Source organism: Rhinopithecus bieti, unplaced genomic scaffold, assembly GCF_001698545.2.
Source record: "Rhinopithecus bieti isolate Rb0 unplaced genomic scaffold, ASM169854v2 scaffold_9899, whole genome shotgun sequence".
Lineage (NCBI taxonomy): Eukaryota > Metazoa > Chordata > Mammalia > Primates > Cercopithecidae > Rhinopithecus > Rhinopithecus bieti.
The window spans coordinates 6,277,038-6,301,695 of NW_016806979.1; the positions used below are offsets into that span (position 1 = coordinate 6,277,038).

At 54.7% G+C, this 24,658-nt stretch overlaps 1 protein-coding gene across 1 annotated transcript in view; it reads right to left on the reverse strand.

Moving 5' to 3' along the window:
• The window catches only part of KCNN1 (potassium calcium-activated channel subfamily N member 1), a 32,924-nt gene extending 8,491 nt beyond the window's left edge, over positions 1-24,433 (reverse strand). Inside the window, 7 exon segments of the mRNA XM_017879577.1 lie at positions 1,573-1,700; positions 2,903-3,013; positions 6,171-6,312; positions 9,828-10,246; positions 16,028-16,123; positions 17,013-17,495; positions 24,259-24,433. Of these exon segments, the coding sequence (XP_017735066.1) occupies positions 1,573-1,700; positions 2,903-3,013; positions 6,171-6,312; positions 9,828-10,246; positions 16,028-16,123; positions 17,013-17,495; positions 24,259-24,432 (1,553 nt within the window). The 5' untranslated portion in view covers position 24,433.
• Between the last annotated feature and the right edge of the window lie 225 nt (positions 24,434-24,658).

A 24,658-nucleotide genomic window follows, 5' to 3' on the forward strand; every position in this document is an offset into this window, starting at 1 on the left:
TGGATCTCAACTCACTGCAAGCTCCGCCTCCCGGGTTTACGCCATTCTCCTGCCTCAGCCTCCCGAGTAGCTGGGACTACAAGCGCCCGCCACCTCGCCTGGCTAGTTTTTTGTATTTTTCAGTAGAGACGGGGTTTCACCATGTTAGCCAGGATGGTCTTGATCTCCTGACCTCGTGATCTGCCCGTCTCGGCCTCCCGAAGTGCTGGGATTTCAGGCTTGAGCCACCGCGCCCGGCCTATATATATATTTTTAAGGCAAGGTCTTGCTCTGTGGCCCAGGCTGGAGTGCAATGGCGCAATCACAGCTCACTGCAACCTTGACCTTCTGGGCTCAAGTTACCCTCCCACCTCAGCCTCCTGGGTAGCTGGGACCACAGACACGTGCCACCACACTGGGCTAATTTTTTTATTTTTGTAGAGACGGGGTCTCACTTTGTTGCCCAGGCTGGTTGCAAACTCCTGGCCTCAAGCGATCCTCCTGGCTCAGCCTCCCAAAGTGCTGGGATTACAAGGTGTAAGTCACCACGCCCAGGTTTATTTTTTAATTTTTACATAGAGTGGGGTCTCACTATGTCGCCCAGGCTGGTTTCCAAATCTTGGCCTTAATCAGTCTTCCCTCCTTGGCATCCCAAAGTGCAGGGTTTATAAGCGTGACCCACCATGCCCAACCAAGCAGCCATTTGAGGAATTTAAGTGTAATTCCAGGCTGCAACCCAGACTCTACTAAGTAATTGATGTTGGATGTGGCTCTTGGGATTTTTAAAAAGCCCCCTGGTGACTTCGATGAGCAGCCAAGGATTTAGAGTTATTTTATTAAAAAATTCTCATGGCAAAGAAGCAACACAGGAAATCAAGCAATTTCTTAATTTCTTTCTTCCTTTCTTTTCTTTCTTTCTCTCTTTTTTCTTTTTTTTTTCTTTTTTTTTTTTTTTGAGACAAGATCTCACTCTGTAACCCGGCTGAGTGCAGTGGCACAATCATGGCTCACTGCAGCCTTGACCCTGCAGACTCAAGTGATCCTCCGACCTCAGCCTCCTGAGTAGCTGGGACCACAGAGCCACACAAGCACACCCAGCTAAGTTATTAGTTTTTGTAGAGATGGGGTATCCCTGTATTGCCAAGGATGGTGCTGAACTCCTGGACTCAAGCGATCTTCCAGCCTCCCAAAGTGCTGGGATTACAGGCATGAGTCACCACACCTGGCCCAATTCATTTCTAGTTACTCCACATGATCCCATGGATCAGACCACGGATTTAATTATGAGCTTCCTGGCAGACAAAGCAAAAAGAGGAAATCTCTTCAAAGTCTAAAGGGTAAGAATTATCCTGGTTATTCCAGAGAATAAAATATATGTCCTGTCACTTACTGAGTAGTGTCCATGACTTATCAGAACCCATAATCTGCTTCCCTCTGAAGATCCTCCCATCCACCCAGCTCAGAAGACACAGGCCCCAACCAACTGACCACCCATCCCTGGCAGGGAGCTGTGAAGAGGCCACACTGAGCTGCGAGGGCTGCCTCCGCGCCATGTGGACACAGAAACGTGAGCTGGAAAGGTGCTGGACTTACTGATGGATGGCTTGGAGGAACTTACGCTGGTGTTTCCGAACCCGGGCTTGGTCTGGCTTCTTCACCAGCCTGGTGTGTTTATAGATGAGCCACGTCTCCCTGAGAACGTTAGCAGCGGCGTTTTTTACCTGGGGCCAGAAAAAGAACAATTTCATGCCTCAGGGTTGGCACGAAATTCCAAAAGGCTCCAGAAATGTCTAGAATCTTCCAGAAACCTCTAGAAACTTCTGGAAATGCTTCTCAGCGTCCCTGGGCTATAAGGCAGGGCCATGCTTGCACAGCAACGTCTGTGCAATGTGTGTATACCTAACACACATCACTCACGATGGGCCAGGCCCCTTCTCTGCAAACATGCAAATGTTTTTTATGGTGTTTTTGTTGTTGTTGTTGTTGTTTGAGACAGAGTCTCGCTCTGTGGCCCAGGCTGGAATGCCGTGGCGCGATCTTGCCTCACTGCACCTCCTGGGTTCAAGTGATTCTCCCGCCTCACTCTCCCTAGTAGCTGGGATTACAGGCGCCTGCCATCATGCCCAGCTAATTTTTGTATTTTTACTAGAGATGGGATTTCATCATGTTGGCCAGGCTGGTTTCGAACTCTTGACCTCAAGTGATCCGCCTGCCTTGGCCTCCTAAAGTGCTGGGATTATAGGCGTGAGCCACCGCGCCCAGCCATGATGCAGATGTTAACTCAGTGTATCGGCATGTGTTTTTATTTCTCTCATTTTATATATGGGGAAGCTGAGGTACAGAGCAGTCAACCTGCTAGGGTCAGGCAACTCTCAAATTGCATATTGCAGTCTGGCCCAAGTCTCTTGCTGAATGCCCATGGGTGGGTGGATGTGACTGGGCACAAGGGTAGATGCCATGACGTCTCTCTGTGCACTATTCACAGATGGGTGTGTGGTGGCAGAGTCAAGCACAGTCATTTTTTTTTTTTTTTTTTTTTTTTGAGACGGAGTCTCGCTCTGTCGCCCAGGCTGGAGTGCAGTAGTGCGATCTCCACTTACTGCAAGCTCCGCCTCCTGGGTTCACGCCATTCTCCCGCCTCAGCCTCCCGAGTAGCTGGGACTACAGGCGCCTGCCACCGCGCCCGGCTAGTTTTGTATTTTAGTAGAGACGGGGTTTCACCGTGTTAGCCAGGATGGTCTCGATCTCCTGACCTCGTGATCCGCCCGTCTCGGCCTCCCAAATCCAGCACAGTCTTGACACGGGGCTGCATGGTAACCCATGGGCACATGCTCGTGCCCGGCACATACAGAAGGAAAGCAGGGAAGTTCTACGCTGGCTGACAAGGCCAGGAGGCGGCCTCCATGGGAACCGCGGTCCTCACCCGCTTGGTGAGCTGAGTGTCCATCATGAAGTTGTGCACGTGCTTCTCAGCCTTGGTGAGCTCCAGCTTCCGGGCTACCACAGCCACCACGAGCGCAGTACAGCCAGCTCCCTGTGTGCGGGGCAGAGGGGGGGCACATCAGCGTCCCGTCTTGAGATCACTTCCTCCTCCATGAGCCTGCCCAGATTGCAGCCTCCCCATTCCCTGAGTCAGCAGTGTGCGTGGATTCCATCTGCAGAGCTCACTGACTCCAGGTCTACTTGTTTCCCACCATGTCCCACACATTAGCTCATTCGACCCCCAGCAACTCCAGGAGGTAGGACAGTTCTTTTTTTTTTTTTTTTTTATGAGATGGAGTCTCGCTCTGTCGCCCAGGCTGGAGTGCAGTGGGACAATCTTGGCTCACTGCAACCTCCACCTCCCAGGTTCAAGCGATTCTCCTGCCTCAGCCTCCTGAGTAGCTGGAACTAGAAGCGCACACCACCACGTCCTGCTAATTGTGTGTGTTTACTAGAGAGGGGTTTTCACCATGTTGGTCAGGCTGGTCTCGAACTCCAGACAGGTGATCCACCCACCTTGGCCTCCCAAAGTGCTGGGATTACAGGTGTAAGCCACTGGGCCTGCCCCTCCCCCCGCCTTTTTTTTTTTTTTGTAGAGATATGGGGTCTCACTATGTCACCCACTCTGGTCTCGGACACCTGGCCTCAAATGATCCACCTGCCTCAGCCTCCCAAAGTGCTGGGATTACAGGCATGAGCCATTAGTATGCCCAGCTCCAGGCAAGTTTAGATGCCAACACCCTAAGCCTGAGCAGGGTTGGCCTAGAGAGCACAAGCACAGGTTCCCGGAGAAAACCCTGTCTCAGTTTCCAGGCCAGGACAAAGGTTTTGAGAGCACCTAGAAGCCTGTTCTCAGGAAAAGCCCTGTCAACTCGGACAGAGCGACCTGCTGGAAACCTCCACCTAGAATACTAGACAGCAAGGAGAAGGAATGGACACAGGCTCTGCAACAGCATGATGTACTGCACAGACGCTGCAGGGAGGGACCCATGCTGGGCTGCCAGTAAAAAGCCAGACATGGACCAGGTGCAGTGGCTTGCACCTGTAATCCCAGCACTTTGGGAGGCTGAGGTGGGCATATCACCTGAGGTCAAGAGTTCGAGACCAGCCTGGTCAACATAGTGAAACCCCGTCTCTACTAAAAATACAAAAATCATCCAGGCCTGGTGGCGGGTGCCTGTCATCCCAGCTACTCGGGAGGCTGAGGCAGGAGAACTGCTTAAACCTGGGAGGGGAAGGTTGCAGTGAGCCAGGCAACCTCAGCCAGGCTGAGATCACGCCACTGCACTCCAGCCTGGGCGACAGAGCGAGACTCCATCTCCAAAAAAAAAAAAAGGGGCCCGGGCGCTGGTGGCTCAAGCCTGTAATCCAGCACTTTTGGGAGGCCGAGCGGGCGGATCACTGAGGCCAGGAGATCGAGACCATCCTGGCGAATATGGTGAAACCTCCGTCTCTACTAAAAAATAACAAAAACTAGCCGCGAGGTGAGGGCGCCTGTAGTCCCAGCTACTCGGGAGGCTGAGGGGTGAGAATGGCGTAATCCCGGGAGGTCGGAGCTTGCAGTGAGCGATGCCCGCCACTGCACTCCGGAGCCTGGCGGAAGAGCGAGACTTCCGTCTCAAAAGAAAAAAAAAGGGGGGGGTGCGGAACAGCGTGGTGGCATCACGCCTGTAATCCCAGCACTTTAGGAGGCCGAGGCAGGTGGATTACCTGAGGTTAGGAGTTCGAGACCAGACTGGCCAGCATGATGAAACCCTATCTCTACTAAAAACACAAAAATTAGCCGAGCCTGGTGGCAGGCACCTGTAATTCCAGCTACTCAGGAAGCTGAGAGAGGAGAATGGCTTGAACTCAGGAGGTAGAGGTTGCAGTAAGCCGAGATCACGCCATTGCACTGCAGCCTGGGCAACAGAGTGAGACTCCATCTCAATTAAAAAAAAAAAAAAAAAAAAAAAGTCGGACATAGGCCAGGTGCAATTGCTCAGGCCTGTAACTCCAGCAGTTTGAGAGGCCCAAGCAGGAGGATCACTTGAGCCCAGGAGTTCATGACCAGCCTGGACAACATAGTGAGACCCCATCTTTATAAAAACATAAAAATAAAACTGAATAAAGTAAAACATGGAAAAGCATTTGTTGGCATGGGCATAAAACATATCTGGAGAGAAAGAAGGTTCCGGAAAGAGGGGATGGACAGGGACCCCAATGATTGAATCAGGGAAAAGAGAAAGCAGTGATCATGAAAGGATGTTTACAGGCACCCATGGCAGACTGGAGAATACTTCGGGGAGACGGGGTGCTGCCTGCGCCCACTGAGTCACGAAAGACAAACTTTGCACTATGGGGACTCAGAGAACACCATGAAAATCACCCAAGGAAGGGGGTTTGGGCTGCAGAGGACACAGCCCAGCAAGTTTCTTTTTTTTTTTTTTTAGAAATGAAGTTTTGCTGTGGTTGTCCAGGCTGGAGTGCAATGGCGTGATCTCGGCTCACTGCAACCTCTGCCTCCTGGGTTCAAGCAATTCTCATGCTTCAGCCTCCCTAGTAGCTGGGATTACAGGCGCCTGCCACCATGCCTGGCTACTTTTGTATTTTTTGTAGAGATGGGGTTTCTCCATGTTGGTCACAGGCTGGTCTCAAACTCCCAACCTCAGGTGATCTGCCCACCTTGGCCTCCCAAAGTGCTGGGATTACAGGCGTAAGCCACCGCGCCCGGCCCCCAGCAGGTATTTAGAGCGTGTCCACGGCATTCACAGTTCTGGGATTCTCACATAAATAACTGACTTAGCCCTTGCAAAGCAGAGGAAGTAGCATTGATCACAGCCAAGGAAACTAAGGCACCTCAGCATCAAGCCCCTTGCCCTGGATCCAAAGGCTGTGAATAAATCGGGCTGTAGAGAATAAAGGGGTGACAATGACTCTCTGGTCAGAGTGGACCACAGCTTCTTACTGGGCAGGCATGGTGGGAGCTGCATATCTAGGCCTGGAAGGACCACAGGGAGATGTCCCAGGAAGCCTGTGGGTGTGGCTTCCACGTGATGTCAGAGGAAAAGAGCAGAGCAGAGGAGGGGTGGACTGACAGACGGAGGGATGCTGATCAGGCACAGCTCGTGATGGGGTGAGCACCCTGTCAGCGAGGGGTATGCAAGGGCTGGTGGAATGGACGGCTGGCTAGACCTCCCAGGATCATGCACATGGAGCCTCGCCCTTACCATGATGCCAGTGAGCAGGCACACGCCCTTCCCGCAGTAGGTGTGGGGCACCATGTCGCCGTAGCCGATGGAGAGGAAGGTGATGGAAATCAGCCACATGGCCCCCAGGAAGTTGCTGGTCACTTCCTGCTTGTCATGGTACCTGGGGAGCCAGAGTGGGAAGAGGGAGGGCTCAGTCTACACCATGCCCTCTGCCTCCATCACACTGCCTGGGGCAGTGCCAGGGCTGCAGGGCCCTGAGTCCACCTGGCTGCGTTGGGGCCGTGTCCTGTGGGTACAGGACAGGAGCACCATCTCCCCTACAGCCCTTCCACATTCCCTTCACCTGCCCCCCAAGCTGCTTCCCTGGATGGGGCAGAGAGGGGCCCAGGTGAGGTTGTATGAACATACCATCCCCCTCCCAACGACAGACACACACAGACAGGGGGACGGGTGACCATAGCACCAGAAGCGGCAGGAGGTGGAGGCAAGGATTCGGGCCAGACACCAGGAAGAACTTCCCCAGCCAGCGAGGCCCCAAGGAGGTAGGAGGACTGGAGGAGGTGGGAGGCTGGAGGATCACGACCTGGGGCTGGAGCAAGAAGGGATGCCCATATATGAAGGACATAGACTGGAGGACAGCATGAGTCCCCCAACTCCAGGCCCATGTTGCACCTGGGGGTTGGGAGGAGAGGGGCATCGGCTTTGGCGCTGGGGAGAGGCCTGGGGCTATATTTTGGGACCCAGGGAGACAGGCCCCGAGGCCTTAAAACTGACAGAACTTAGTCCTGGTCACAGCCAGGCTTGGGACTTCGGCCAAAGAGGCTGCAAAGAGGTTTTGCCTGTAGCCATGCCAGGGCGCCGAGGGCTTGGCTCTCTGGGTCTGGGGGTGGCTCTAGGATCTGTCCCCGCTCAGCTCTGAGTCCTCGAATCCCCTTGGCCTTTTTCTGGGGGCTGGGCCCCCTCTGACCTGGCTTCCAGCTAACCCACTCCTTTGCAGGGTTTAGATCATCTGAGCCCCAAGGCAGCCTCTGGGGGATTCAAGGTCAGAGGTCAACTGGGGTAGCACCGAGGAAGTGCCCTGGACAGAGCAGGATCTTCAGGGGAGGCCTGTGCCAGACACACGGGGTGACAGAGCCCAAGGATAGGGCTGGAGTCAGAGGCTCCAGAGGGAAGGAGATGGAGGCTCCCCAAAGATTGGCATTTTGGGGTCTTCACTCCTGCGGAGGTTGAATGCTACTCCAGGTACCTCCAGTCTGGGCTTCTAGGATGCTTGCTGGGTGAAGGCCCAGGGACTGACTCCATCTTTTCTTTTCTTTTTTTTTTTTGAAACAGTGTCTCTCTCTGTCGCCCAGGCTGGAGTGTAGCCGCACGATCTTGGCTCACTGCAACCTCCACCTCCTGGGTTCAAGTGATTCTCCTGCCTCAGCCTCCCAAGTAGCTGAGACTACAGGCACCTGCCGCCACGCCCAGCTAATTTTTTTTTTTTTTTTTTTTGAGACAGAGTCTCGCTCTGTCGCCCAGGCTGGAGTGCAGTGGCCGGATCTCAGCTCACTGCAAGCTCCGCCTCCCGGGTTTACGCCATTCTCCTGCCTCAGCCTCCCAAGTAGCTGGGACTACAGGCGCCCGCCACCTCGCCCGGCTAAATTTTTTTATTTTTTTAGTAGAGACGGGGTTTCACCGGGTTAGCCAGGATGGTCTCGATCTCCTGACCTCGTGATCCGCCAGTCTCGGCCTCCCAAAGTGCTGGGATTACAGGCTTGAGCCACCGCGCCCGGCCATATATATATTTTCTTTTTTGTATTTTTAGTAGAGACAGGGTTTCACCATGTTAGCCAGGATGGTCTCAATCTCCTGACCTCGTGATCCACCTGCCTCAGCCTCCCAAAGTGCTGGGATTACAGGCGTGAGCCACTGCACCCAGCTCACTGACCTCCATCTTACACCAAAACATCTGAGCCCCAAGCTGCCTGACCCCCAGAGGGCAGGAGGGGCGGGGGGGCCCTCTAGTAGGTGGGTGGGTGAGCCCCAGATCCAGACAGAGCAATAAGGTGGGGGTGCCGTGGGACCGCCCAGGAGCAGGGCTGAGGGACATGCGGGAGGCGGTGGTGGGTCAGAGCGAGGCAGGCAAGGGGGCTTCAAGCATGGTCGCCAGGCTCAGAATTTAGGATTGGCTGCCTGCCGGCCCTGCCCCGTGCCCCACCCCCCCAGAGTCCTGCAAGGACCCAGCTTGGACCTCAGGGATACCTGATGAGGGGCACCCCATACCCCTGACTCTAGTTATGACCCCACCCATCAGGGGTGTGTAGAAACTGCATGTGGGAACATCAAGGGCCCAAGGAGACCCCTGGAAGCCTTGACAGCCGGAGAAACTGGGCCCTTCATCCCTGAGAGCCAGGCCTCAGGCCCAGGCAGGGCCCGTGGGGGCAAGGGGGGTGGGGGCTGGGTGAAGGGATGAGGATGGGGTGCTGAGGGCAAGCAGGGGTCCAATCAGGGACCCCTCCGGGGCCCCCACCAGCTAGGCGCATGGCAGGGAGACCCTCTCCCAGATAAGGCACCCTCACACCCCAGGCCTGGCGGAGCCCCTCCTGCCTCTGAGACCGCCAGACTCAGGCTCCGGGGCAAGTCCCTTTGCCTGCCAGAGTCTCAGTTTCCCTCTCTGTAAATCGGGTTGATGGCCTACCACCTCCTAGGGGTATTCACAACAGACTCCCTCCTGTTTGGAGGTCCCGAAGGCGCGGCCGGTTTTCCTTCACCCCAGACCCATTTACTTGTCTTTTTTTTTTTTTTTTTCGACTGGAGTTCAGTGGCGCAATCTCAGCTTACTGCAACCTCCCCATCCCAGGTTCACGCGATTCTCCTGCTTTAGCCTCCCGAGTAGCTGGGATCACAGGCACCATCACCACGCCCAGACCACCCCAGATCCATTTAAGTCTTGGGAGGAAACATCGGAGCTTGCAGCGGTCAGCTGCCCAAACACAACACCAGAGCCAAGCCCTTCCTTAACCCCCGCCATTCGGACACAAGGGCCCTGAGGCTCGGGGAGGAAGCCCAGTGGAGCGGCCTGCCCCCGAGATGGGGGGACTGACCCCGACCCACCCTGCTGGCCCGTTCTCCCTGCCTCCCTCCCCTTGCGGCAGCTAATCTTAAATTCCTGGCGGGTCGGGGATGGCAGCAGCGGTGGCAGCGGCTGCTCTGCGCACACAGCTCAGCCAAGGGTGGGACTCACATGTTTTCCCTAAAGTCCGGTGGAGCGGGCAGAGGGGAAAATGAAAGCTGGTTAAACGTGGGAGGTGGGAGACAGAGGGGAAGGGGAGGCATCCCTGTGCCTGCTGCCTGCGCCCCTGGGGCCGGAGATCAGAAGTCAGCCTCCCAGGGACCCGAGGGGCTGGGAGAAGGCGGCCTGGGAGACCCCGGCGGGGAGGATGAGGGAGAGGGAGCTGGGGTCCCTCCCTGGTTGAGGGCAGCTGGGGACACAGGACTAGCAGCCCGGAGAGGATGATTACTGAAGCCACAAACTGGGAGACAGGAGGCACCATGGGTGTCTTGCAGTCGGGGAGACGGAAGCAATGGCCAGGGTCGGGAGGAGCCCAGGGTCAGTGAAATCATGAATGGGCACGGAGGTCCCAGGGAGACGGGGCTGGGGGCATGGGGGGGCTCCGGGGCGAGGTGTCGCACCTCTCGCAAACGCGCACTTCCAGGCCGCGATGAATCCAGGAGGTAGATGCTGAAGACAGCAGCACCGTGCCGGGGCAGATGGTCATGAGCGTCTTCATGACAAAGCGCGTGTTGAAGGTGATCTTGTTGAGGGCCCCGATGCTGCGGCTCGAGGCGTCCGTGAAGATTTTGCTGTGCAGTAGCATCACCCGGCCCAGCAGGTAGAGGCGCAGGAACATGGGGATGGACAGCAGCACGTCCACGTCGGCCTCGGCCACTGAGGGAGCGTAGGTGAAGGCCAGCCGCGCCGTCCACGTGAAGCGGTAGTGGCCGGGCACCGGGTGAATGGCGCACACCGCCAGCTCCAGTGAGATGAGGAACACGCGCTCGCAGGTCATGGCGATGCGCCAGTCATCAGCCCCGTTGTCCACCATGAACAGCTGTGGAGGGCAGGAGGGAGCCAGCCATGGGTGTCAGACACGCGCCGCGCTCCCCACCCAACCCCAGAGAGTGACGTCAGCCTGGCCTGAAACCCCACAGGCTCGGATTTTCCTTTCTTTTGTTTTTTTGAGATGGAGTTTTGCTCTTGTCGCCCAGGCTAGAGTGCAATGGCGCGATCTCTGCTCATTGCAAGCTCCGCCTCCCGGGTTCACGCCATTCTCCTGCCTCGGCCTCCCAAGTAGCTGGGACTACAGGCGCCCGCCACCATGCCCAGCTAATTTTTTTGTATTTTTAGTAGAGACGGAGTTTCACCGTTATCGCCTGACCTCGTGATCCGCCCGCCTCGCCCTCCCAAAGTGCTGGGATTACAGGTGTGAGCCACCATGCCCGGCCTCTTTTCTTTCTTTTTCTTTTTCTTGAGTCAGTCTCGCTCTGTTGCACAGGCTGGAGTGCAGTGGCGCAATCTTGGTTCACTTGGCTCAGGTGCCATGAAGATGATTTTGGCAACCTCTGCCTCCCGGGTTCAAGCAATTCACCTGCCTCAGCCTCCCGAATAGCTGGGATTACAGGCGCCTGCCATCATGCCTGGCTAATTTTTGTATTTTTAATAGATACGGGGTTTCAGCATGTTGGCCAGGCTGGTCTTGAGCTCCTGACCTCAAGTGATCCACCCACCTTGGCCTCCTAAAGTGCTGGGATTACAGGTGTGAGCCACTGTGCCTGGCGAGGATTTTTCTTTTCTTTTTCCTTTTTTTGGAGACAAGGTCTTGCTCTGTGCCTAGACTGAAGTGCGGTGGCGCAATCACAGCTCACTGCAGTCTTGACCTCCTGGGCTCAAGTGATCCTCCCACCTCAGCCTCCTCCTGAGGAACTGGGATTACAGGCATGCAACACCACGCCTGGCTAATTTTTAAAATTTCCTGCAGAGATGGGGTCTCTCTATTTTGCCCAGGCTGGTCTAAAACTCCTGGCCTCAAGTGTCCTCCTGCCTCAGCCTCCCAGAGTGCTGGGATCACAGGTGTGAGCAACCGCACCAGCTTCAAATTTTTCCAAGAGAAGTCAGAAGTGTGACCTCATATGCAAAACTCTGTAGTTCTCAGCACTGGCCACAATTCGAACGAAATATCAGATGAGTGTTCCCCCAAAAAGTTTAACATAGAGTTCCTAATGACCCAGCAATCCCGCTCCTAGACAGGCTCAAGAGAAATGAAAACAAGTGTTTAAGCAAACCCTTGGACAGACACATTCACAACAGCACTATTCACAACCTCCAAAAGTGGAAACAGGATGGGCACGATGGCTCCTGCGTGTAATCCCAGTGCTTTGGGAGGCCGAGGCAGGAGGACTGCTTGAGACCAGGAGTTTGAGACCAGCCTAGGCAACGTGCCAAAACCTCATCTCTACTAAAAATACAAAAAAGTTAGCCAGGTGTGGTGGCGCATGCCTGTAATCTCAGCCTTGGGAGGCTGAAGAACAAGAATCATTTGAACCTGGGAGGCAGAGGTTGCAGTGAGCCAAGATTGCGCCACTGCACACCAGCCTGGGCAACAGAGAAAAGAAAGAAAAGAAAAGAAAAAGAAAATGTATGCAGAGATGGGGACTCGCTCTGTTGCCCAGGCTGGTTTTGAACTCCTGGGCTCCAGCAGTCCTCCCACCTCAGCCTCCCAAAGTGTTGAGATTCCAGGTATGCGCACCCAGCCCTTCACTGTACTTTTCTCTTCCTTCTGAACGTGTGTAAAACTCCTAAGTATCATTTTTTTCCTTTTCACGTGTCATTTTAAAATAAGAAGCAATAAAGTCATTCTAAAATAAGAAAAAGAAAAAAAGTCACTTCCTTAAAATGTGGCGGCCGCGCGTTCTAGGGGCCTCCTCCGCTCGCACATCCGCAAAGCGTTGACATAAAGGACACCCTGCAGCGCCACTGCTCCCCCGGGCCCTCCATGGGGTACCCTGGCCATGTCCAGGGCCAGTCCTAGGAGAGGTGAGCGGAGCGAGCGCCAAGGTGTATAACATCTGTCAGTTACGGAGCCGGGACCAATCATATTGGAGCTGGAGGCAAAAGGTATCATCAGGAATATGGCCACGCCCCTCCCCGCCCCGGCCCTTTTGTTTGAGACACGGTGGTCCTGCTCTGGCAGGATCACAGGTTACTGCAGTTTCTAACTCGTTCCTTTTTTTTTTTTTTCAAGAGAAGGGGTCTTGCTATGTTGCTGTCCATACTGCCTCTGGTTTTGTTTGTTTGTTTTGTTTTGAGAGCGAGTCTCATTCTGTCCCCCATGCTGGTGTGCAGTGGCACGATCATGGCTTACTGCAGCCTTGACCTCTCTGGAGTCAGGTGATCCTCCCACCTCAACCTCTCAAGTAGCTGGAACTACAGATGTGTACCACCATGCCTGGCCAATTGTTTAAAAAATGTTCGTGCAGAGACGGTGTTTCCCCATGTTGCCCAGGCTGATCTCGAACTCCTGGGCTCGAGTGATCCTCCTGCCTAGGCCTTCCAAAGTATTGGGATTACAGGCATGAACCAATGTATCCAGCCTGAATTAACAGTTAAAAACAAAAACAAAAACCAAAAAATCGTGTCCGTGGCTCACACCTATAATCCCAACACTTTGGGAGGCTGAGGCAGGAGGATCACCCTAGCCCAGGAGTTTGAGACCAGCCTGGGCAACACAGGAAAACCCTGTCTTTATAGATATATGATTTTATATCTCTCTCTCTCTCTCTATATATATATATATAAGGTTTTACATTTAGCTGGGCATAGTGGTCTGTGCCTGTGGTCCCAGCTACTTGGAAGGCTGAGGCAGAAGGACTGCTTGATCCCAGGAGGTGGAAGCTGCAGTGAGCTCTGACTGCACCACTGTACTCCAGTCTGGGCAACAGAACGAGATCCTGTGTTTTTTTTTTTTTTTTTTTTTTTTTTTTTTTTTTTTTTTTAAAGGCTGGGCGGTGGCTCACACCTGTAATCCCAGCACTTTGGAAGGCCAAGGCGGGTGGATCATGAGGTCAGGAGTTCAAGACCAGCCTGGCCAACATAGTGAAACCCCTTCTCTATGAAAAATACAAAAATTGGCCAGGTGTGGTGGCAGGTGCCTGTAATCCCAGCTACTCGGGAGGCTGAGGCAGGAGAATCACTTGAATCCAGGAGGCAGAGGTTGTGTTGAGCTGAGATTGCACCACTGCACTCCAGCCTGGGTGACAGAGCAAGATGCCATCTCAAAAAACAAAACAAAACAAAAAACCCACAAGTATACATATATGAAATTCACAAACCCTACAATGCTCCCATTTAAAGTGCACAATTCAGTGGCATTTAGTACATTCAGTGTTGTGAGAGCACCACTTCTATTTAATTTCAGAACACTTCCATCACCCCAAAAGGGAGCCCTGTCCCCATTAGCGGTCGCTCCCTTTCCCACTCCCTCGCAACCACTAATCTCCCTTCTGTCTTTGCGGATTTGCATCTTCTGAAAATTTCACATAAATGAAAGCATAAGATTTGTGGCCTTTTATGCCTGAGTTCTTCCACTGAGCGTCGTATTTCTAAGGTTCATCCATGTTCAGTATCAGAAATTGTTACGGGCTGATTCGTGTTCTGCTAAAAAAGACATGTTGGCATCCTGACCTCTAGTACCTTGGAATGTGCTCTTATATGGAGATAAGGTCTTTATAGAAGTCATCTCATTAAATGAGGTCATTGTAACGAGGTCGACTAGTTAAAATGAAGTTAAGCTGGAATCAGGCCAGGCATAGTGGCTCACGCCTGAAATCCCAGCACTTTTGGGAGGCTGAGGCGGGAGGATTGCTTGATCCCAGGAGTTCAAGACCAGTCTGGCCAACATGGGAAGACCCCCTTTTTACAAAAAAAAAAAAAAAAAAAAAAAGCAAAAAATTAAAACTTAGCTGGGCATGGTGGCAAGTGTTTGTAATCCCAGCTACTTGGGGACTGAGGTGGGAGGACTGTGTAAGCCCGGGATGCCGAGGCTGCAGTGATCCGTGATCAAGCCACTGCATTCCAGTGTGGGTGACAGAGCAAAACTCTGTCTCAAAGGAAAAAAAAAAAAAAAAAAGTGGAATCATCTAATTACAGTGGGCCCTAATCCAATACTGACTGGTGTTCTTATCTAAAAAAGGGGAAATTTGGATACAGATACTCTCAAAGGGAGAACATCATGTGATCCTCAAGGCAGAGATTGGAGTGACACATCTCCTAAGCCGAGAACCCCCCAAATTGCCAGCAGCAACCAAAAGCTAGGAGAGAGGCCTGGAATGGATTCTGTCTCATGGCTCTCAGAAGGAACCAACACTGCTAACACCTTGATCTCAGACTTCCACACTCCAGAACTTTCAGACAATACATTTCTGTTATTGTGGTGGTTCATTCTTTCGTTAAGGTTGACTAGGCTACAAATGGTGGCTCATGCTTGTAACTTCAGGAGGCCAAGGTGGGCGGATCACCTGAGGTCAGGAGTTCGAGACCAGCCTGGCCAATATGGTGAAACCCCATCTCCACTAAAAATACAAAAATTAGCCAGGCATGGTGGCAGGCACCTGTAATCCCAGCCACTCAGGAGACTGAGGTGGGACAATCACTTGAACTCAGGCGGCAGAGGTTGCAGTGAGCGAAGATCGCGCCACTGCACTCCAGCCTGGGCAACAGAGTGAGACTCCGTCTCAAAAAAAAAAGGTTGAATAATTGTCCATTGTATAGATGCACTACATTTTATTTATCCATTCATGCCTGGATGGTCACTTGGACGTTGTTTCTGCTTTTTGGTTATTTTGTTGTTTTTTTTTTTTTTGAGACAGAGTCTTGCTCTGTTGCCCAGGCTGGAGTGCAATGGCTCGATCTCAGCTCACTGCAACTGCCGCCTCCCAGGTTCAAGTGATTCTCCCACCTCAGCCTCCCAAGTAGCTGGGATTACATGCACCCACTATCATGCCTGTCTAATTTTTGTATTTTTGTAGAGACGGAGTTTCACCATGTTGACCAGGCTGGTCTTGAACTGCTGACCTCAAGTGATCCACCCACCTCGGCCTCCCAAAGTGCTGGGATCACAGGTGTGATTTTTGGCTATTTTGAACAGTGCTGTTATCAACATGCATGTGCGGCTGGGCATGGTGGCTCATGCCTCTAAAGTCCTAGCACTTTGGGAGGGTAAGGTGGGCCGATCACTTGAGCCCACGAGTTTGAGGCCAGTCTGGGCAATATGGCCAGACACCGACAAGACAACAGAAAAATTAGCCAGGTGTGGTGGTGTGCAGCTATAGTCCTAGCTACTCGGGAGGCTGTGGCAGGAAAATCTCTTGAACACAGGAGGTCAAAGCTATGACCGCATCACTGCACTCCAGTCTGGGCAACAAGTGAAACCATGTCTCAAAAACTAAACAAATAGGTCAGGAGCAGTGGCTCACACCTGCAATCCCAGCACTTTGGGAGGCTGAGGCAGGTGGATCACTTGAGATCAGGAGTTCGAGACCAGCCTGGCCAACATGGTGAAACCCCATCTCTACTAGAAATACAAAAATTAGCAAGATGTGGTGCCGTACGCCTGTAATTCCAGCTACTCGAGAGGCTGAGACAGGAGAATCACTTGAACCCAGGAGGCAGAGGTTGCAGTGAGCCAAGATCGCGCCATGTGTTCCCAGAGTCCCACCTTGGCCCCTCACTTTCTCACTACCTCTTCTTTTTTGTAAATAATCAATGAAAATTAAAGGTGGGCTGGTGTCGGGGGTTTGAAGAGAGAAGCTGCTTCCTGGCAGCGTTCAGCACTGACCTGGATCTCCCTGGCATGGTAGAGGACAACGAGACCTAGCAGGATCGCCGTGGAGAGGCTGATGAGGCATTTGAGTGCGAATGAGTACAGAGACTCCTGGGTAAAGAGAGAGGACACAACCGGATGGATGCTGGAGGCCGCGGGCCGGCGGCCCTCCCATCCCCCTACCCTGGCTCCTGGGCATGGGAGTCAGCCAAATGGGGCTCTTCCCAGTGGCTTCTCCCACTGTACCCCGAATGTCTGCTAGTTCCCCAGTCCTGGGGCCACTGTGTGTGAAACAGCTTATCAGGGCTGGGCGTGCAGCAGGTGCTCTGTTCAGGAAGTGGTGCTCTCCTGTCCTTATTCCTAGGGACCGGGCTGACAGCAAAATGTATCCAGCGCTTCACAGTTTATGAGGCCTGGCCTCCCATGGGCAGAGCACTTCACAGTTCACAAGGCCTGGCCTCACATGGTCACCGCACTTCACAGTGTATAAGGCCTGCCCTCACATGGGGACAGCACATCACAGTTTGTAAGGCCTGGCTTCACACGGGCACAGCATGTCACAGTTCACAAGGCCTGACCTCATCCAGCCTCGGCACTTCACAGTTTATAGGTTGACACAGCCCTGATCTCTCTCCAGGTGGCATGAGGGAGCCCACAGCCAGGCTTGTAACCTGGACGCACTCACTCTTGGAAGGGGAGGAAGTTGTTCTGTTGCTCTCCAGAGCAGGCCCACTCTGGGGACCCCCTGTCCTGGGGGGAAGCCCCCCTCCGCCTTAAGCCACCTGGCCAGGGAATGGGCTGGAACCTTCCCTCCCCACGTGCAGCCTCCCTGCTACCTTCCCGGAGGTGGGTATGCAGAAGGCCAGGGAGCCCTCACCTCCAGGAGCCCCCTAACACTCCCTACCTCCTGGGGGGCCCTGCCACCCCCAACCCCATGTCAAGAAAGCCAGGCAGGCCTGGTGGAACCTCCCTGGAGCGCCTGGGGGAGGACCGCACCTACCTTGGTGTACACCCCCCAGGACAGCTCGGTCTCCGTCACCATGACGACGATGCCAAACATGCCAAAAATGAGGGCATAGTCGCTGAGGCGCTTCCGCTTCTCGAAGAGCGCCCGCCGGTGGCCCAGGCGGTGGCCCACATTTGAGGGTTTCCCTGAGCCCCTCTGCCCGCCGGCCTCATCTTCCTCATCATCCTCGTCATCGTCCTGGTCCTGGGGCTGTCCCCGGGGGCTGCCAGGTGAGGGCCGGGCTGGCTCACTCTTGGCCACTACCACCTGGAGGCCCGGGCTGTGCGGGGGCTGCGGGGGGCGGCCGACCTCGGGGTCCGGAGGGTCGCGTCCCAGGGCGCCTGGCCCGCTGCCCAGCGGCCGCCCCACGCTGCCATTGTAGCTGTGGCTGTTCATGACTACCTGGGTGCAGGGGTTGGGCTCGCTGCAGGCCGCCCGGGGCCCGGCATGGCTCAGCGGCTGGGCTCCTGCACTGTCCTGCAAGGGGACAGAGGGACGTGGTCACAGCAGGGTCCAGCTTACTGACCAGAAAGGCAAGGACCCATCCCAGAACGTTCGAAGTTCGGGAGTGGCCCAGAGTGCTGGCACGTGGGTTTACCATCCCAGAAACATCTGAGTCAGCCTGAATCCCTCCCCTGCTCAAAGCCCTCCCATGGCTCCCCAGTGCTGTCTCATTGAAAAAATAAACTCCAGAGAGCCGGGCACGGTGGTGCAGTTCTGGTAATTGCAGCTACTTAGGAGGTCAAGGCAGAAGGATCGCTTGAGGTCAGGAGTTTGAAACCAGCCTGGCCAACATGGTGAGACCCAGTCTCTACTGAAAGTACAAAAATTAGCCAGGCGTAATGGTACACGCCTGTAGTCCCAGCTACTTGGAGGCTGAGGCAGAAGAATGGCTTGAATCCAGGAAGCAGAGGCTGTAGTGAGCCAAGATCATGCCATGCCACTCTAGCCTGGGTGGCAGAGTGAGACTATGTCTCAAAAAAAAAAGAAACAGAACAAAGAAACTCCAGAGCTGGGCCTGGTGGTGCACACTTGTAATCACAGCTACTTAGAGACTGAGACTGGAGGACTGCTTGAGCCTGGGAGTTAAGACCTTATCTCTAAAACAAAAACAAAAACAAATAAAATAAAACACCAAACTCTTCACTATGGCCAAGGGGCCCTCTGTATCTGGTTCCCACCTATCTTATCCTTCTTACTCTTCCCAGACCCAATCCCTCCAGCCACAATGGTCTCCCGATCACCAGATTCCAACAAGTTCATCCTTGTCTGAGCCTTTGCACAGGCTGTGCCCTCTGCCTGGAACACCCCCCACTATCTACCAGACCCCTGCCTGCTGACTTTATGTGTATCCAAGTACCTAGAACAATGCCTAGCAAACAGATGACACTCAGGAAATACTTGCTGAATGCTGGAAGATGAAATCTACCAACGGGCTTGCCTGGGAGGATAGGGTGGCCAATGGTATGCTTAGAAGGTGGTTTTCATCTGCACTTATCCTCTTCCAACCTTCAGACTCCTGGATGGGTTAACCTCACCTCACTGTGCCTGCTGCATTTGTAGGCTCCTGCATTGTGGCCTATGGGACATTAGGGACCCCGGCTGTGGCTACAGCGATTCTGAGGCTCCCTCCTGCCTGGGCAGGTGGGGATCCATAATCTCTAAACAGATTCCAGGACCAGTGTGGCAATGCAGGATTTAACTCCAAGATCTGGAATCGATTCTGCAGGGCTTTGTAAAATGTAAGACATGCTTGGCTGGGTTCTATGACCTCAGGCCAGCCTCAGTTTCCCTGCCAGGCTATTTGAAGAGCATCCTGTGTGATGACAGAGCAATGCCCTGTGGCATCATGTGTGAGAGCAGGGACCTCAATTGATGGTGACACAGTCATGCTCACCAAGGTACTGATAAGGCTGTCTGAGTCTCTGGATCCAACTTGCCAGATTCTCCCCTGCCCTGCCCAGCCCAGTATCTCAGACCCTCAAATGCACTCCCTACCTGCTCTGTAGCCCAGGCTGGAGTGCAGTGAGGCGATCCTAACTCACTGCAGCCTCAGACTCCTGGGCTCAAGGGATCCTCCCACCTCAGCCTCCCAAGTAGCCAGGACTACAGGTATGCACCATCCCCCCCACCCAGCTAATGATTTATTTTTCCGACATCAGATGAGATCAGGCGTGTTCAGGGTAGTATGGCTGTAGATGATTTATTTTTATTTCTAGTAGAGATCAGGTCTTGCTACATTGCCCAGGCTGGTCTTGAACTCCTGGGCTCCAGTGATCCTCCTTCCTTGGCCTCCCTTAAGTGTTGAGATTACAGGCATGGACCACTGCGCCTGGTCCCAGGCTCCATTCTTTATGTAAATGTTCTCCTATATCCTAATACTGCCAAGAAGTGGGTCCTGGGATTTGGCCAGTTTTACAGATGGGGAAACTGTGGCACGATGTTGTGAAAGAACCTGCCTGGGGGCCGAGCGCAGTGGCTCACGCCTGCAATCCCAGCACTTTGGGAGGCCGAGGCGAGCGGATCACGCGGTCAGGAGATCGAGACCATCCTGGCTAACACGGTGAAACTCCGTCTCTACTGAAAATACAAAAACAAAATTAGCCGGGTGTGGTGGCAGGCACCTGTGGTCCCAGCTACTCATGAGGCTGAGGCAGGAGAATAACTTGAACCCAGGAGGCGGAGCTTGCAGTGAGTAGCGATTACACCACTGCACTCCAGCATGGGCGACAGTGCAAGACTCTTGTCACAAAAAAAAAAAAAAGAAAAGAAAAAAAGAAAAGAAAAAAGAGAAAAAAAAAAAGAGAAAAAACCTGCCTGGGCCGGGCACGGTGGCTCACGCCTGGAATCACAGCACGTTGGGCAGATCACCTGAGGTCAGGGGTTAGAGACCAGCCTGACCAACATGGTGAAACCCCGTCTCTACCAAAAAGACAAAAAATTAGCCAGGTGTGGTAGCCCATGCCTGTAATTCCAGCTACTCAGGAGGCTGAGACAGGAGAATCACTTGAACCCGGGAGGTGGAGGTTGCAGTGAGCCGAGATCATGCCACTGCACTCCAGCCTAGGCGACAAGAGCAAAACACTATCTCAAAAAATAAAATAAAATAAAATAAAAATGAAAGTAAAATAAAATAACCTGCCTGAAGACACACTTTCTCCTGCAAGGAAGATTCTGGACCCGACTCCTTTGTGAGATTTTCCCAACAAGCTGGGCAGGGGTGGGTGGAAGGCCAAGTGTTATCCCCTTTGAAATGATCACAACAGCGTGTGCTGGGGGGGGTCCTTGTGTGCCAGGCCTGGGAGGAGGGTTGGGGGGGCAGCTGTGTGCACAGGCAGGACACTTCCCACCCCCACTGGGGGTGACAGACTAAGAGACACAGCAAGGACACAGCAAGATGAGCCACAATGGCCGGGCGCGGTGGCTCACACCTATAATCCCAGCACTTTGGGAGGCCGAGGTGGACAGATCACTGGAGGTCAGGAGTTTTGAGATCAGCCTGGCCAACATAGAGAAACCCTGTCTCTACTCAAACTACAAAAATTAGCCAGATGTGGTGGCGGGCACCTGTAATCCCAGCTACTCAGGGGGGAAGGCAGGAGAATCGCCTGAACCTAGAAGGTGGGGGCTGCAGTGAGCTGAGATCATGCCACTGCACTCCAACCTGGAGCCTGGGCGACAGAGTGAGACTCTGTCTCAAAGAAAAAAAAATAAAAGGAGCTACACTGCTGGGTGACTTTGGTCACCGCACACATTGCAGGACCACATGTGCCTTTGTCCCACACCCCCTACACTGTGTCTGTCCCTCACCATGTGTCTCCAGATACTGGTGTCAGCACACAGGAGTGCAAGAATCATTCCTTCGTGGCCAGGTATGGTGGTTCATGCCTGTAATCTCACCACTTTGGGAGGCTGAGGCGGGTGGATCACTTGAGGTCAGGAGTTCAAGACCAGCTTGGCCAACATGGCAAAAACTGCTGGGCACAGTGGCTCACGCCTGTAATCCCAACACTTTGGGAGGCCAAGGCAGGTGGATCAACTGAGGTCAGGAGTTCGAGACCAGCCTGGCCAACATAGTGAAGCCCTGTCTCTACTAAAAATACAAAAATTAGCTGGGCGTGGTGGTGGACGCCTATAATCCCAGCTACTTGGGAGGCTGGGGCACAAGAATCACTTGAACCCGGGAAGTGGAGGTTGCAGTGAGCCGAGATCATGCCACTGCATTCCAGCCTGGGTGACAGAGTGAGACCCTGTCTCCAAAAAAAAAAAAAGTTATTCCTTTGATGGTCAGGTGACCTCATGAGTCTCAGAACTTGTCCCGCCCCTTCCCACCCTCACCCATCACATCAATCAGGCTGTGGTTTCCTATAACCAGGCACTTCACAGCTTATAAGGCCTGACCTCCTGCAGGCCCAGCACTTCCCAGTTTATCAGGCCTAGCCTCATGTGGCCTGGTACTTCATAGTTTATCAGGCCTGAACTCTTGCCGGCCCAGCATTTTACAGCCTATAAGGCCTGGCCTCCTGTGGGCCCAGCATTTGACAGTTTGCGAGGCTGACCTTGGCCCTGATCTTTCCCTAACCTCACATATACTTAGGTGGTGCTTCTGTTCCGAGGCTCAAACCCCTGCCTACCGCCTGAATGTCCGCTGGCTGCCAGGTGGGGCTGGGAGCTTGCACTAGGGTGCACACAGGGACCCCAGATCGTGCCCTCATCCAGGGAGCCCAGGAAAACCCAGGCACCCCTTCCACCATCCCCCTGAGGGTGCAAAACTTCCCCGGCTGGGGACGAGGGGCACAGGGAAGAGAAGCGGGTGGCCGGCAGACAGAACCCAGAGGGGGTATGGGCCTCTGAGGGCCTCTGCAAACGACCTTCTGAAACGCACCAATGAAGATGCAATTTGGGGATGTGACTCAGCCACCCGATGCATGGGCCAAATTCAGTCGTGTGTCTGCCATGTTCCTCCTTGCCTGGCAGCCGCGTCCTAAGGTGCCCTGGGCAGGGAGGGGGTGGGGAGGAGGAGAGAAATGGCAGGTGGCTTCCAAGAGGGTGGAGGGGTGGAGGGGTGGAGGGCTTTCCCAGCATCTAGCACGTTACCGTGGACAGGGCTCTTACTGTGTTTTGAGCCTGAGATCAGGATGATCACATTTAATCCCTATCACCACTGGTGAGCAAGGTGGCATTCCCGTTCCCATTTTACAGACGGGAGACAGAGCTCAGAGAAGCCTAGCACCTTTTGCCCAAGGTCATCCAGCCAGAAAAGGCAGGGACTAAATTAGTGCCATCCAGGTGTGGCAGGTGGCAGGGTCTGCTTTCTGGGAGGGGAACCAGCCTGGTCCTGCCCTTGAGAAGCCACGAGCTTGGAGCACAGAACTGATGAGTGCCTGGGCCTTCCCCATTCTTGGGTACACATCCCCTCCCCCACTGCAATCTGGGCCTAACACTGGAGTCCCTGGGACCCTCAGGGATTCCCAGAGACCCAGGAGCCCCTGGGAACCCTCAGCCAAGGTTTGGATGTCCATGAAAGGGTATATTCTTCTGGGTAACAGTCCTGGGTTTGCCAAGTGAGGAATACCACCCTATTAGCCAGGTATGCACCTATAGTTCCATCTACTTGGGAGGCCGAGGCAGGAGATCGATTGAGCCCAGGAGCTCAAGACCAGCCTGAAAAACTAGGAATATCCCATCTCTAACAAACAACAAAAAAAAACACCCTACAGGGTGTATTTGGACTGGAAAGTATTGCCTTACTTTTACTACTCTGTCTGGTCATGAGATCTCCCTTCCCTGAAGTCTGGGGTAGGGGGGATGAGCAGAGATTCCCCCCTCCACACCCTCTCCTGGAGACACACACTTCCGGGGGAATCTGGTGGGCCTGGGGGGACCCAAGAGAGCTCTTCAGGAGAGGATGAGGGTAGCAGGGAGCAGGGCTAATGGCTCCTTAGATTCCCCACCCAACAGGACATGGGAAGAGACAGAATCCCAGCCAAGCCTCCAGAGCCCTCCAGTGAGTATTTCTACAAATGACAGGTTTGTTGAGGCAGCCACTGAGGAGGGGCCCTCAGGCACCCCTGCCAGGGAGCAAGTTACTGCCCACTCCTCGGCCACCTGCTTTGTAAAGGTTCCCCATGGTGCCCCACCCCCCACCCCCGCGACGAGGGTTGGTATCCAGAACAGAGTGAGATCTTGCATGGCAAATGCTTTGCAGGCTGTAAGAGCTCGGTGCCATTGATTTCTGTTCTTCAGAACTGGACCAACAGAAGGTGCCCCCTGCCCCTCAATCCCCAAGGCAGACCGCCCCTGGCCCCCAGATGCACACCCAGGGGTTTCCGGGTACCACAACCAGATCAGCACACAACAGAAACTTCTGGGACATGTGGGCCTGTTGTGGGTCCCCAGCGGGCGCTGCCAGAGTCCGGGTGTCCCTGCTGAGGTTGAGGAAGGTCTCCGAGGATCCCCCTTCTCCTCATCACCACCACCCCTCCCCTCCCCCAATACTCCTAGGGCCCTAGCTCTGCAGGGCAGACAGGCACTGCCTGCCCTCCTGTCCCATGGGCCGCCCAGGAGCCAGTGCAGCAAGGCGCTGGCTGCCGGCCCGATCCCCCCATCACCACCCGCCAGGAGCCTGCCAGCAGCCAGCAGGGTGCAATTAGCCTGCCCTCCCGGAGGCTGCCTCCCTCGGGGGCCCTCCATTCTGATGCATCTCCATCAGCCTCCCCGCTCAGACCCCAGCCTCGGGAACTCCCATCTGCTGGCCAGCCCTCCAGAAAAGCAGGGGCAGTGCCCCGAGCTGGGTCCGGGACTTCTGTCCGGGGAGAGCTGGAAGACCCGGCTCTCTGACCCCTCCCTGAGTGCCCCAACCCCTGGATCCAGGGGCCAGTGGTGGGTCACCTCCTTCCCATTCCTAAGTCATTGTGGGTCACTATCCATCCCTGAGAGCTCCCCGACCTCCAACCCTATCTATGGAGTTTGGAGACTCACAGCTCTGCCCTCCCCCAAAGTGAACCCTGCAACCTCCCCCTCCCAGGATGAGGGTGCGTGGATCCTCACTCACTCAGGCAATGTATATGCATTCATTCCCCCCACCTTTCCTTGTTCCCTAGGCTCCGGACCGCACGGAGACCCTCCCTCTTGGCCCCTGCCCCAAACCGCGTCCCCCTCCGGGACGTGCCTCCCTCCTTGGGCGCACTGAGCTGCAGATCCCGGATCCTCCCGCACCCTCATCCATCCCACCCAGTACCTGCTGGGCTCGGCCGGGGCGGGCGGACAAGGCTGGAGGGGAGAGGGTCCCGCGCGGCCGCGGACCCCCGGTCGGGGACCGGAGCCGGGGTCGCGGACGGGGCGGGCGGGCAGCAGCGACGGCGCGGGGCCCGGCGGCGGGCAGGGCGCGGCACAGCGCACCCCCGCCGCCCATCCACGGGCCGCGGGGCGGCGACCGCCGCCCGGCCGGAAGAGGGGCGGGCGACGCGGGGCCGCCGCCAGATGGGCCGACCCAGGTGACGCCTTTGACGACCCCGCAAGCCCCCGCCCATATTTAAAGATCCCACATTCCCCGGCGCCCCTGCAACCCCCCAGCGTGCGACTGGACCTCGAACTCCCCTCTTGCCCCGTGCGACGGAGAGGACCTTGGTGAATCTCCA